This window comes from Berghia stephanieae, chromosome 15, assembly GCF_034508935.2.
Source record: "Berghia stephanieae isolate SIO BIC M18660-M18661 chromosome 15, UCSD_Bste_1.3, whole genome shotgun sequence".
NCBI classification, from domain to species: domain Eukaryota; kingdom Metazoa; phylum Mollusca; class Gastropoda; order Nudibranchia; family Aeolidiidae; genus Berghia; species Berghia stephanieae.
This window is the reverse complement of record NC_088374.1, coordinates 17,262,511-17,276,711: the sequence shown is the minus strand read 5'-3', so window position 1 is coordinate 17,276,711 and position 14,201 is coordinate 17,262,511. Positions and strand designations below refer to the sequence as shown.

The window sequence follows — 14,201 nt, the reverse complement described above, 5'->3', positions numbered from 1 at the left end:
TCTCTCTCTCTCGCTCTCTCTCTCTCTCTCTCTCTCTCTCTCTCTCTCTCTCTCTCTCTCTTCGCAGTCTTTTATAGTTCATCTCCCCCTCTATCTTTCATTTAGTTATGCCGGACCAAAAAAGAAATCAAATGGAAAGAAGAAGAGGGGGTGGGGGGGGGGGGGGGGGAGGGGAGGAGGAGGAGGCGGAGAAAGTAAGGAGGCAAGTGATATTTCAATATTTTCACTTCATAACGGTAATACAGTCATTGCCGATTAATTTGATGATGAAACAATGAATGATGCAACTTTGATTAATACCGTGATTAAATGAATGGTTAGAATTTTGGAGGGGGGTATCTGATGATGATGATGATGATGATGATGATGATGATGATGATGATGATGATGATGACGATGATGATGGTGATGAGGTGAAGGGGATGGAGGTTGATGAAAAGGAGGAGATGAGAAGGAGAATTGTATTGATGGTGTTAAATATGGTAACTTACAATTTCTAGCAAGATGATGTTGATGTTGATTGAGAGGTGAGCTTTTTTTAAGAATTAAGATAAATAGACAGAGACGCCAATTTTAACTTTGGCTCACAGGAGTTTCAGACACCACTCGTAGGAATTTCAATGCCGAAAGAGGAATTTCCGCACACAAGAAAAAGGAATTGGAATGGTATTTGGCATTGTGTTTACGTTTTGTATACTTCTAAATAGATAACTGATTAGAATTATACTATGATGAAGTAAAGCACCAAAATCAAATGGTAGAGATTGTAGTACTGGTGGTAGTGAGGATGATGTGGTGTTGGTGGTTGTAGAAATAGTGGTAGTGATGATGAAGATGTGATAGTGGTTGTTGTTGTTGTTGTAGTAGTAGTGGTAGTAATGATGATGTGGTGGTGGTGGTGGTTGTAGTAGCAGTGGTAGTGATGATGATGTGGTGGTGGTGGTAGTGATGAAGATGAGGTGGTGGTTGTAGTAGTGGTGGTAGTGATGATGTGGTAGTGATGATGATGTGGTAGCTGTTGTAGTAGTATTAGTGGTAGTGATGATGATGTGGTGGTTGTAGTAGTAGTGGTAGTGATGATGTGGTGGTAGTGGTTGTAGTAGTAGTGTTAGTAATGATGTGGTGGTAATGGTTGTAGTAGTAGTTGTAATGATGATGTGGTGGTGGTGCTTGTAGTAGTAGTGGTAATGATGATGTGGTGGTGATGGTTGTAGTAGTAGTGGTAATGATGTGGTGGTGGTGGTTGTAGTAGTAGTAGTAGTAGTGGTAGTGATGATGTGTGGTGGTGGTGGTTGTAGTAGTAGTGGTAGTGATGATGATGTGCTAGTGGTGGTTGTAATAGTAGTGGTAGTTGCAGTGATGGTGGTTGTTGCAGTAGTAGTGGTGGTGATGATGTAGTGGTGGTGGTTGTAGTAGTAGTGGTAATGATGATATGGTGGTGGTGGTGGTTGTAGTAGTAGTGGTAGTGATGATGTGGTGTTGGTGGTAGTTGTAGTAGTAGTGGTAGTGATGATGATGTGGTGGTGGTGATTGTAGTAGTAGTGGTAGTGATGATGATGTGGCGGTGGTGGGGTAGTAGTAGTGGTAGTGATAATGTGGTGTCGTGGTTGTAGTAGTAGAGGTAGTGATGATGATGTGGTGGTGGTGGTTGTAGTAGTGATGATGATGTGGTGGTGGTGGTTGTAATAGTGATGGTAGTTGTGGTAGTGGTAGTGATGATGATGTGGTGGTGGTGGTTGTAGTAGTAGTGGTAGTGATGATGTGGTGTTGGTGGTAGTTGTAGTAGTAGTGGTAGTGATGATGATGTGGTGGTGGTGATTGTAGTAGTAGTGGTAGTGATGATGATGTGGCGGTGGTGGGGTAGTAGTAGTGGTAGTGATAATGTGGTGTCGTGGTTGTAGTAGTAGTAGAGGTAGTGATGATGATGTGGTGGTGGTGGTTGTAGTAGTGATGATGATGTGGTGGTGGTGGTTGTAATAGTGATGGTAGTTGTGGTAGTGGTAGTGATGATGATGTGGTGGTGGTTGTAGTAGTAGTGGTAGTGATGATGATGATGTGGTGGTGGTTGCAAAGTAGTGGTAGTGATGATGGTTATAATTCTAGTGGCAGTGATGATGATTTGGTGGTTGGAAGGGGGGGGGGGGGGGGGGGGGGGGGGGGTGTGTCCTTGGAAGAATTTGACCTCACCGGAATTTGGCAGAAGTTGCCCGGAACCCGGAATTTTTTGCTCCAGACCAGAGTTTTTTCAGGTGAAACCGGAGTTTTGGAATCACTGAATAGACTATCAATGACAATTTCATTTTGATGTGTACAAGTACAAGATCATCCGGTTTTGTTTTGACTCAAGGCAACAGTTCAAGGTTTCGCTCGACGGCAGACGATGGCTTAGATGACACTATAGTTTTTAAATTACCTTTAAATTATTTTTCAATTGCTAAATTAGATTTTAAAAGATACACACAACAAACATCATGGTGGGATTGGCAATCACAATGAATATATATCCATGAACAGAAATAATAACAAACGCGATAAATTCATTGTATCAACAGGTAATCCAGCGTAACAGTGGTTGGACAGGCCCGATACTATTTTTAGAAGGACCGCATCCGGGTCACAGCAGCCACAACTTTGGAGTTTTTGTATGTTGAATCAAGGGTTCAAGAGTGATACGTATAAGTTGGTGAGTGCGAATGTGCGACACTGTGCGGCTATCAGATATCTATTCTTTTCTCTATTTGAATTTGGATTTGTGAGTGTATTTTGATTTGTATTCATTGTAGGGATCTCTAGCCGTAAACAATCGTACGGCTAGTGACCTTGGCAATGGTCATTCCTACTTCCGCTCTGCCTCGTCCCGAGCTGACCCGGCTCATATAAAGCCAAGTGGACCTCTCGATTTAGACACACTTACCGACACACTTGACACTTCACACTTACCCAGATTCTTACTACACTTGCTCCTAGACTTACGACACTTACTTACCACACTTCGATACAACAGACGACTTACTTCACTACTCTTACGCAACACTTGCCTACTGCACCCTTACTTCTGGACACTAGACTTTCTTCAACTACTCCTTACAGACCTTACCTCTACCATACAACTAGATTCAGGGTAAGCCATATTTTGATACTAACTATAACTTTATCTATTTAATATCTAGTTTTAACTCAGTAATTCCGTGATTCACCGGCCATCTGGACCCATCCTAGCCATGGAGTCCTACAGCCAGAATACCGAGTTCTGGCAATCACGGTAGTTACTACAATGGCGTCACGAGCGAAAACTTTTTTCTACTTTTTACATTATCCATTTTATTACTTCCTACCGTCGTATTTCGTTGAATGGGATTTCGAATTTCATGTATTTTCTACACTATAATTCTTATATTCGATCTTGAATTAATTCTGTGCTGTGATATTGGTGATATGTATGACCACGCCCCCTTCCCTTTTCTTTCAGTTGTAGGTAATTTCAGTTCGTGAATTTTGTTTGATCGTGTCAAGGTCGTCCTTGTCCTTGACTCCAAGGTCACACCTGTCTGGTGACCTTGTAGACGGTGTCATGTTTCATGATTTTTTTTAAAAAAAATTTTTTTACATTTGATTTCTTTTTTATTCTTTTTACTTTTTTTGTTGTTTTGTTATTGCCTATAACTGTGATTAGTGATAAGTTTATATCTTTGGTAATTTATTGTGAATTCTTGTGATTTGCTTTGTCCTTGACTTGACTTTGTTTACTGCTTATGACTGTGATTGGTTGAGTTCTTGTGATCTGGTCTGTCCTTGAGTTGATTTTGCTTGTCCAGTGCTGCATTGTGATTGTGGTTACTCTTTCTGTTGGTTTTATTATATATCTTCAGTTGTTCTTTTTCTTTCGCACGCCTTCCTCTTCTGAGAGGAAACCTTGGTGATTTGTGAAGTTCATTTTTATATTTTTTAAAGTCTGTTTTTTTTTTCTTGATTTGTTGTTTGATGATCACTCGGGCCCGGCAGCATGGTGCGGTGAGATGTTGGAGCATGATCCGACCATGGCCGCGGCCTTGGGGAGTGGTCTATCTTTTACCAGACCGTACCTATTTTTATATTTAGTATAATTTTGATTTATTGTTTGATGGCTACTCGGGCCAGGCAGCATGGTGCGGTGAGATGTTGGAGCATGATCCGACCATGGCTGCGGCCTTGGGGAGTGGCCTATCTTTCAATAGACCATACCTTATTTTTTATTTAGTATTTGTATAATTTTGATTTATTGTTTGATGGTCACTCGGGCCAGGCAGCATGGTGCGGTGAGATGTTGGAGCATGATCCGACCATGGCTGCGGCCTTGAGGAGTGGCCTATCTTTCAATAGACCATACCTAATTTTTTTATTTAGTATTTGTATAATTTTGATTTATTTAGTATTTGTATAATTTTGATTTATTGTTTGATGGTCACTCGGGCCAGGCAGCATGGTGCGGTGAGATGTTGGAGCATGATCCGACCATGGCTGCGGCCTTGAGGAGTGGCCTATCTTTCAATAGACCATACCTAATTTTTTATTTAGTATTTGTAAAATTTTGATTTATTGTTTGATGGTCACTCGGGCCAGGCAGCATGGTGCGGTGAGATGTTGGAGCATGATCCGACCATGGCTGTGGCCTTGAGGAGTGGCCTATCTTTCAATAGACCATACCTAGTTGTTTTTATTTAGTATTTGTACAATTTTGATTTATTGTTTGATGGTCACTCGGGCCAGGCAGCATGGTGCGGTGAGATGTTGGAGCATGATCCGACCATGGCTGCGGCCTTGAGGAGTGGCCTATCTTTCAATAGACCATACCTAATTTTTTATTTAGTATTTGTATAATTCTGATTTATTGTTTGATGGCTACTCGGGCCAGGCAGCATGGTGCGGTGAGATGTTGGAGCATGATCCGACCATGGCTGCGGCCTTGAGGAGTGGCCTATCTTTCAATAGACTACACATGATTATTTGTATGTTGCTTGTCATGGATTTTGATTTAATAGTTCTTTGAGCATTTAAATTTTGATTTATTGTTTGATGGTCACTCGGGCCAGGCAGCATGGTGCGGTGAGATGTTGGAGCATGATCCGACCATGGCTGCGGCCTTGAGGAGTGGCCGATCTTTCAATAGACCATACATAATTACTTGTGCATTAATTTTCTTCATTTTGATTTGTTGTTTGATGGTCGTTCGGGCCGGGCAGCATGGTGCGGTGAGATGTCGGAGCATGATCCGACCATGGCTGCGGCCTAGGGAGCGACTATCCTACAATAAACAACCCCATGTTATTATTGATCATTGCTTGTGGTTTTATTGGTTGGAGGTCACTCGGGTCAGAGAGCATGGTGCAGCGAGATGTTGTAGCATGACCTGACCATGCTGTGGCCTCGAGTGACAGACCAGCCAATAGATAGTGTTAGTTCCCTAGGTTTGCTTTCGAGTGGCCACTGTGATTGGGCAGCATGGTGCAGTGACATGTCGGAGCATGTCCTGACCATGGCTGCAGCTGTGGAGATGACCGCTCGGAAGCAACCATCTGATGATAGTTTGGATTCACTGAGTTTGATGGTCACTCGAGCTTGGTGGCCAGCGCAGAGAGATGTTGGTGCATTATCTGTTGCGACCAAGGTTCGAGTTGGAGGACCTAATTCTCAGTGAATCACATGATGCATATTGTGATGTTCATGCTCAGGTCGCGCACCATGGGTCAGTGAAGTGTTGGTGCACGACATGGCCATGACTGCGACCTGGAGCAATTGCTTTGTTGTGAAGATGTGTAGATTGTTGTTATCATTAGATTACTCTGTGATCTTTACTCTATTATATACAAATGCTTCATATATTATATTTTTTACATTTGCTTGCTTTGGCATGAGCTTGGCCTAATTATATTGTTTTGGCTTCATGCTTGTGCTAGTTTTATTACTTGGCTTTAAGCCCGCTCGATTTTGTTTTGTGCTTTTAGCTTGCATTGATTGCTTGCATGGCGTAATAGTTCCTTGAGGTTACACTATAATTTGCTTCTTTGTTACTGACACTGTTTCCCATAGTCTATTCTCAGAAGATTAGGATAATCGTGCCAGTGAATATCATCATGGTGAATAAATTCTAATGGACTACTGCTCTTTTGAGCAGCCCATGGATTATTGTCTCTGGGCAGACTGCCAGAAAGTTCGTCCTGCCCTATCAGGAGAGTATAGATGACCAAGAAAGACTTCTGTAGTTCCAAGAACATCATTAAGTTTATGCAGCCTCAGGAAGCCAATAATTATTAATTTACACTCATGGTGCCCAAAATGGAAGATACCTTCACTGATGCTCCAGAACCCAAGGACCCTTTCGATACCGACGACCACTGCTGATATAAGAAATAAGGAAGCCTTGGCACTAGGAGACAGTGGGGATTCGAACCCACCACCAGAGTGCAGAAATGTAAAGAAGCCCACCATCTAGACTGCATTCAGGACGAGGAGGGGCCTATTTGAATTCAACAAGCTGCCATTTGGACTCTGCAATTCTATAGCACCTACAGCAGAGTAATGGACCTCGTCTTGAAGGACTTACACTGGAACTCTGTCTTGGCCTACTTGGACGACATCTGTGTACTGGGGAAGTCCTTCCAGGACCACTTCAACAACTTGAGGGAAGTGTTCACCAGACTTCGTGCCTTCCGGCTGAAGCTCAAACCCAGGAAATGTGAGCTCTTCAGGAAAGAAACTAAACTTTTTGGTAGGAAGGTAGGAAGAAACCAGTTGTCTATGACAGAGGAATCAATTGCCACTGTACGGAATCGGCCAGCACCTACGTCATTAAGGGAATGGAGAAGTTTTTGGGCTTAGCTAATTACCACCGCTTCTTCGTAAAGGATTTTGCCGGAATATCAGAACCCCTCGCTCGACTTCTGAGAAAGAAAATTTTCATCTGGGGTGATGAGCAGCAGGCAGCCTTTGAGGAGATCAAGCTACGCCTTACTTCCCCACGGTCTTGGCCATTCCCACTACGACAGGCCACTTCATCCTCGATACTGATGCTTCAGATTGCGCCATCGGAGCCGAGTTGATTCAGATCCAAGAAGAGGAAGAGAAGGTGATTGCATATGGGAGCTTCACCCTGACACCCCTTCAGCGGCGCGATTGCACTACCAGGAAGGAGCTACTTGCAATTGTGCGCTTTACCAATCACTTCCGTCACTACCTCTTAGGCAGCGAATTCACTGTATGAACGGATCATCGCTGCCTTACTTGGCTCATGAACTTCAAGAGGATTGAGGGCCAACTGGCCCGATGGATCGAAGAACTCAGTCAATACAACATGAGGATAGTTCACCGCTCTGGTTCACTGCACATGAATGCTGATGCCTTATCTCGACCTCCCACGACGGACACTTGCCAACACTACCGTCCTCACAAGGCGTTATCAGAATTGCCTTGTGGCGGATGCGCATATTGCACCCGAACACAGGAGAGATGGGGAACCTTTGAATCAGAAGTAGACAACGTCGTCCCCCTCGGGTCCCCTGACACAATTGTCACTGGGTTGGATATTATAAACGAGGGCGAATGTAGGACACAGCTCAGAAGATTGGACGACACTGCCCGAATGACGTCAGGAAGGAACTGCACTATCCCCCTCGGGTCCCCTGACACAATTGTCACTGGGTCGAATATCATAAACGAGGGTGGACGCAAAGTGCGACAGATCAGAGGATCGAACTACTCTACCCGGATGACGTCAGGAGTGAGCTGTGCTGTCCCCCTCAGGTCCCCTGACACAATTGTGTCAGGGGACCCGAGGGGGACGACGTTGTCTACTTCTGATTCAAAGGTTCCCCATCTCTCCTGTGTTCGGGTGCAATATGCGCATCCGCCACAAGGCAATTCTGATAACGCCTTGTGAGGACGGTAGTGTTGGCAAGTGTCCGTCGTGGGAGGTCGAGATAAGGCATCAGCATTCATGTGCAGTGAACCAGAGCGGTGAACTATCCTCATGTTGTATTGACTGAGTTCTTCGATCCATCGGGCCAGTTGGCCCTCAATCCTCTTGAAGTTCATGAGCCAAGTAAGGCAGCGATGATCCGTTCATACAGTGAATTCGCTGCCTAAGAGGTAGTGACGGAAGTGATTGGTAAAGCGCACAATTGCAAGTAGCTCCTTCCTGGTAGTGCAATCGCGCCGCTGAAGGGGTGTCAGGGTGAAGCTCCCATATGCAATCTGTGATTGGGCAGCATGGTGCAGTGACATGTCGGAGCATGTCCTGACCATGGCTGCAGCTGTGGAGATGACCGCTCGGAAGCAACCATCTGATGATAGTTTGGATTCACTGAGTTTGATGGTCACTCGAGCTTGGTGGCCAGCGCAGAGAGATGTTGGTGCATTATCTGTTGCGACCAAGGTTCGAGTTGGAGGACCTAATTCTCAGTGAATCACATGATGCATATTGTGATGTTCATGCTCAGGTCGCGCACCATGGGTCAGTGAAGTGTTGGTGCACGACATGGCCATGACTGCGACCTGGAGCAATTGCTTTGTTGTGAAGATGTGTAGATTGTTGTTATCATTAGATTACTCTGTGATCTTTACTCTATAATATATGAAGCATTTGTATATAATAGAGTAAAGATCACAGAGTAATCTAATGATAACAGGGGACCTGAGGGGGACAGCACAGCTCACTCCTGACGTCATCCGGGTAGAGTAGTTCGATCCTCTGATCTGTCGCACTTTGCGTCCACCCTCGTTTATGATATTCGACCCAGCTTAAGAGGGCCAGGCAGGAGCTGGCCTCCCTCCGGACCGAGGCGGCTGAGGTCACCCGTCTCCGGGAGGAGAATAAAAGAATGAAGGAGAGAAAGCCCTCGATGGAGCTGTCCCTCCACAGCTCTGTCTTAGACAGCTAGATGCTAGGGCGAGCAACCGTGCAAATAGAGTTATTTTTGCCCCTGCCCCAGGAAAGGGCTTTCCTTTTATTTCAGCCCTAAGTAAGGGCCTTCTTTATGTTTTGTTCGGCCCTAGGAAAGGGCCTTCATTTTTATTTTACCCCCCTTTTTTTGTTGCTACGCCCTAGATAAGGGCTCCTCTCCTTTAGTTCACTGTAATACCGAGAGCTCCAGAAAGGTGCAGGTGAGTACCCCACATCCAGCCACCCTGCCCTTTTTGAGGGGGGAGCAGTGTAGGGATCTCTAGCCGTAAACAATCGTACGGCTAGTGACCTTGGCAATGGTCATTCCTACTTCCGCTCTGCCTCGTCCCGAGCTGACCCGGCTCATATAAAGCCAAGTGGACCTCTCGATTTAGACACACTTACCGACACACTTGACACTTCACACTTACCCAGATTCTTACTACACTTGCTCCTAGACTTACGACACTTACTTACCACACTTCGATACAACAGACGACTTACTTCACTACTCTTACGCAACACTTGCCTACTGCACCCTTACTTCTGGACACTAGACTTTCTTCAACTACTCCTTACAGACCTTACCTCTACCATACAACTAGATTCAGGGTAAGCCATATTTTTATACTAACTATAACTTTATCTATTTAATATCTAGTTTTAACTCAGTAATTCCGTGATTCACCGGCCATCTGGACCCATCCTAGCCATGGAGTCCTACAGCCAGAATACCGAGTTCTGGCAATCACGGTAGTTACTACATCATGTTTATGCTTCTCCAATAAATATCTCTCGTAGTATTTGTTCTGAATATTTACAGATCTAGATAGAAATTTCCATAACTACACAAATTCGACAAGAGACATCCAATGAGAATAAGAAAAACTTTATTTTGAACAAAAAGAATGATGGACAGCTCTGTCCCTTTCGACTACTCAGTCGCCTCTCACTGTCACCGATTCCGGCACTACTTTTTTTTCTCAACAGTATTTTTATGCACGCTGTGATTATCCCCAGACACACAAAAAAAATTCGTTATCCCCAGACACAAATTTGAAACTCCTCTCCTTTTTAAATGCAATTTGTAATTTTTTGAAGTATTGCTTGTTCTTTTCCCTCTCCTTCTCCTCTTCTTCCTATTTCACTCCCTGCTCCCTTTTCTTTACCTTTTTTTATTTCTTGTGAAGTGGCCGAGTGGTTGAGGCATTGCACAGTGACGGAAGGATTTTGAGTTCAAACTGTTTTTCTGTTGAGAGTTTAGTACAGTTTTTATTTGAAGCTGTTTTATTCTTTTCTTTTTTTTTTTTTTGGTCTAGTTTTCTATTCCTTCTATATTATTCCTTTTTTATACAATTTGTAATTTTTTGAAGTATTTCTTGTTCTTTTCCCTCTCCTTGTCCTCCTCTTCCTATTTCACTCCCTGCTCCTTTGTCTTTACCTTTTTTTAAAAATTTATTTTTAATAATTGTCATAAATTTGATTTATTCCCAGTCAGGTTCCGTTTCGATGTCAGTTGGAATTCACGTACAGAGGAAGAAGTGATACAGATAAAGATGGAAGCTAACACGAACCGTAATATGCACAAAAGGGGAAAACATGAAGATGAAGAATTTGATCAATTGAAACAAGATGAAACAAATAATAGTGAAACCATTGACGAAGAACAGATAATATTGATGAAAGATGAGATTTCTCAGTCAAAAGAAGAAGAGAGTGAGGGAAAAGATGAACAAATTGCACAGTTGAAAGAACAAGTGACTAAGTTGAAGAAGGTCATGGAGAACAAGGATCTGGAGATTGCTGTGTTGAAGGAGAAAACTGGAGACGTTGTCACTGGAATGAAAGAAAATCTTGAAACAGAAGATGAAGAAATAACCCAGTCGAAAGAACCGGCGGATGGTCAGTGGGCTAGTGTGAATGAAGATACTACAGGCATAAGTCGTGATGAATTTCTTCAACTCAAGTGGAAAATTGGAGCCCATATCGGGGAAATCACTCAGTTAAAAGAAGATTCTGCTGCGAAATTTGCAGAGCTGGAAGAATGTGTAAAGGTCCAAATTGAAGAGAACGCTCAGCTGGAAGAATGTGTAAAGGTCCAAATTGAAGAGAACGCTCAGCTGAAAGAATGTGTCAAGGCCAAAATTGTAGAGCTTGCGCAATTGAAAGAAGATTTTGCAGAGCAGAAAGAAAGTTTAAGGGTCCAAATTGTAGAGAATGCTCAGCTGAAAGAAGGTATACAGGCCATAAATGTAGAGCTCACTCAGTTGAAAGGGAATATAGATGAGTTTGATCTGGATATGATTCAATTGAAAGACAACATGGAGGAAAGAGACATGGAGATGGTGCAGATGAGTGCAGCAATCGGTGCAAATCGGAGCGAAATAGCCCAGTTCAATGAAATCATGCCCAGGTTTCAACTTGACTTGGCTGTCCAGGGTATCGGGTTGAGAAATCAGAACGACACATTGATGATGGTGGAAAGGAGGCTTTATCTTGACACACGGGAGCTTTTCCAAATGATACGAAATCTTGGAACAGATTTGGGTATATAGATTTGTTTTCGTTTTTAAAAATGAAATATTTGTAACCTAGGTCTCAAACCAGTATTACATTGTCTGGGTGAATTAGATCGGCTATGTGGCATTGTGGTATGACACTGGCCTTCGGATCGGAAGGTCCTGGGTTCGAGCCCCACTCTATGAGGCGCGTACTTGAGTTCTTGGAAAAGGTTCTTTACTCACATTCTCTCACTGTGCTCGGGTGTAATATAAGTACCTGGCTGTTAAAAGCATTGTCTATGTCGGAAAAAACCATATGATATCACAGAAAGTCAAGAGACTAGATTTATAATATTTAAAAACAACAACTTGGGCTTTTATATAGTTCAATATCCACTAACATGCTCAAAGCGCTTGACAAGGGGTCCCTGACCAACAACAACATGTCACATGTAGAATGAGACATGATGCCTGTTAGGCAATATTACTTTTTTTTCCAGGTACTTATTTTACACCTGAGTACGGTGAGAGAATGTGAGTAAAGAGATTTTTCCAAGGGCTCAACTATGTGTCGAGCTAAGCTCGAACCCAGGACCTTCCGATCCGAAAACGAGTGTCATACCACATAGCCGCATAATTTAAACTGGATTGAATGAAAGAAACAAAAATTCCCACTTCGATTCCCAGTTTGAAGGCATTGAATTTGACTTTAAATCAAGTTTTACAAGTAACCCATTCAATTCCCACACCAACTATCTCAGCATTTGGTCCTGGTTACTTTTTCCCCATCGTTATGAACACATTTTCCTTTTTTTTCTGAGAAAAATTATAGGCATATTAATAAAGCTTTATTTTAAAAAGTGTTTACATGAAAATGTTAATAATAGTCAAATAAAACTATATATTTGAATAATTTTTTTTTTAAATTTCGATTTTGTAAAGTACCAACTATCTTTAAGGAGATGGTTAGCCTTTAGTTAGAGTGCTAAGGTTGATTGAGTTATCAATTTTAAGCATCATTTTTACCCTGGTATTATCTTTTCTTCTTCTTCTTCTTCTTCTTCCTCTTCGTCTTCTTTTGCTTCCTTTTAAGTTTGTAATTTCAATTTTGAAGATTCCACAGACCCCAGTATTTGTCTTTCATTGGAAATGTGAGACTAATCAACTGTCCCAATGTCGATGATATTGAGTACAAGTGGTGAGTGGGAAACCATAAACTTGGATGGCTTCCTCTTACTTATATTTTTATTGTTCATATTTGAAACCCATTTTCTACCCTCAGATCGAAGACGTCGGCATTCCTTCAATGCCTGCCTCAAAATCCATGGACAACTGGCATCCGGAGAACTTAGAAAATTGGATATTTGTCTTCAAGAAAGTCTTCAATGTCCGTACTTTGATCGGAGAGATTGCGTCTACTTGCCAGATGTGACGGGGCCGTACCACCTCAAAGCGTCCATCTGTCAACAAGGCCTTGGTAAACTGGGGGCTCGACTTGTCGGAGATGACGATCTTAACCGATTCATGGGAGTTTCCACGTCTAATGCGCAGGGGGAGGCATCAGATTTCTCTCAAAATTTGACCTTGACCCATGGATGTCGTTACTGGATCGAGGTCAGGCAGCTGGAAGGGGAAGCCCGGTTGGAATGTTGTCTGTTCTCTGGTCATGTGATCTGATGAAATGGTACAATGGCCTAATCACAACATTGCGTTTCACTTTCATCCAATGTTAAGCTCATTGATCATTATATAATATCGAAACTGCTATACAAGTGTCATATATTATTATTATTATTATTATTATTATTATTATTATTATTATTATAATGTTCGTTGAGTCCGAGTTTGTTGGATTCAAGTTTTCACTCTATATTATATCCACAGTGGGCAGGGAGGTACTTACCGTGTCTTCTATCCCCTTATATCTGTTATCCAACATGTTTTCTGTCTTTGTCTTGGTGTGAGATTACTCGGTTTTGTCCCGACCCTGGCCGGAGTCCTTGACTGGGAGGGAAACAGTCAAATGCATAGTTATTGTTTTGGGAAATGATATTTTTTTCCTTGTAAATCATCTCTCTGTTATGTATTATTATTTTTGTTATAATTTATAATATAAGCATTTGAGTGTATTCCTCTTAGTGGGGGCCGTGCTTGTGTCCAGATGAAACTTATTGGTGATCTCAACCTAAGTACATTGATGGTATGCTCTTGGAATCTACATCTGATCCCTATTTGTTCCCAGTTCCCCTTTGTCTTACTTTTTCTTGGATGCTTTAATTATAATTCTAGAACTTTTTACTATCCCATTTTCTTCCTTTTTATTGGCGCTGATATGACCTAAATGTGTTGCAAGCGCCGTAAAACCCTTAAAAACAAAACAAACAAAACATGAGGTTCAACTGAATGTCTCAGTATAGCAATTAGCACATTAAAAAAGAAAAGTTAGCCTGCCTATACTGCTGGTTCATTGGATCCCAGGTTGGGTCTGAGATAGAATATTCGATAATAACAGATCTTTAATTTTAAGTCAATGAAGAAAAAAATGGGAGGGGGGGGGGGGAATTTTTCTCTGTTCATAGAATGTGAATGTGAAGTGTTCGTTGAGTCTGAGTTTGTTGGATTCAAGTTTTCACGGTATATTATTGCAGCCTGATGATTTTTATAACTGCAAGTAGTTATTCAAAGTAAATCGAATCTCCCTAATATGAAGTGCCATCGTAAATATATACAAAATTTCAGTTTTACATGATCTATGCAATGAAATACATTTTCATTTCATTTTGTTG

At 42.3% G+C, this 14,201-nt stretch overlaps 2 protein-coding genes across 4 annotated transcripts in view; one reads left to right on the top strand and one right to left on the bottom strand.

Annotated features, from left to right (window-relative positions):
* The window catches only part of LOC144960473 (uncharacterized), a 48,031-nt gene extending 45,459 nt beyond the window's left edge, over window positions 1-2,572 (bottom strand). The window contains exon 1 of one of the 2 annotated variants that reach the window (XM_078893585.1): window positions 2,188-2,572. The gene's annotated coding sequence lies outside the window, so the exon portion shown is untranslated. Of the gene's footprint in view, window positions 1-491; window positions 1,129-2,187 lie in introns of those variants that run through there. The other variant, XM_078893586.1, reaches the window with a different exon arrangement.
* A 6,219-nt stretch (window positions 2,573-8,791) lies between these two features.
* Window positions 8,792-13,951, top strand: LOC144960569 (uncharacterized). 2 transcript variants are annotated; one of them, XM_078893780.1, is made up of 4 exons: window positions 8,792-9,526; window positions 10,413-10,968; window positions 11,011-11,461; window positions 12,698-13,951. In XM_078893780.1, the coding sequence occupies exons 2-4, from the start codon at window positions 10,471-10,473 to the stop codon at window positions 13,090-13,092; spliced, it is 1,344 nt and encodes a 447-aa protein (XP_078749906.1). In that variant the 5' UTR covers window positions 8,792-9,526; window positions 10,413-10,470; the 3' UTR covers window positions 13,093-13,951. The 2 variants fall into 2 exon arrangements, with proteins under 2 accessions (XP_078749906.1, XP_078749905.1); XM_078893779.1 differs by having other exon boundaries at window positions 10,413-11,461.
* The last annotated feature ends 250 nt before the right edge of the window (window positions 13,952-14,201 follow it).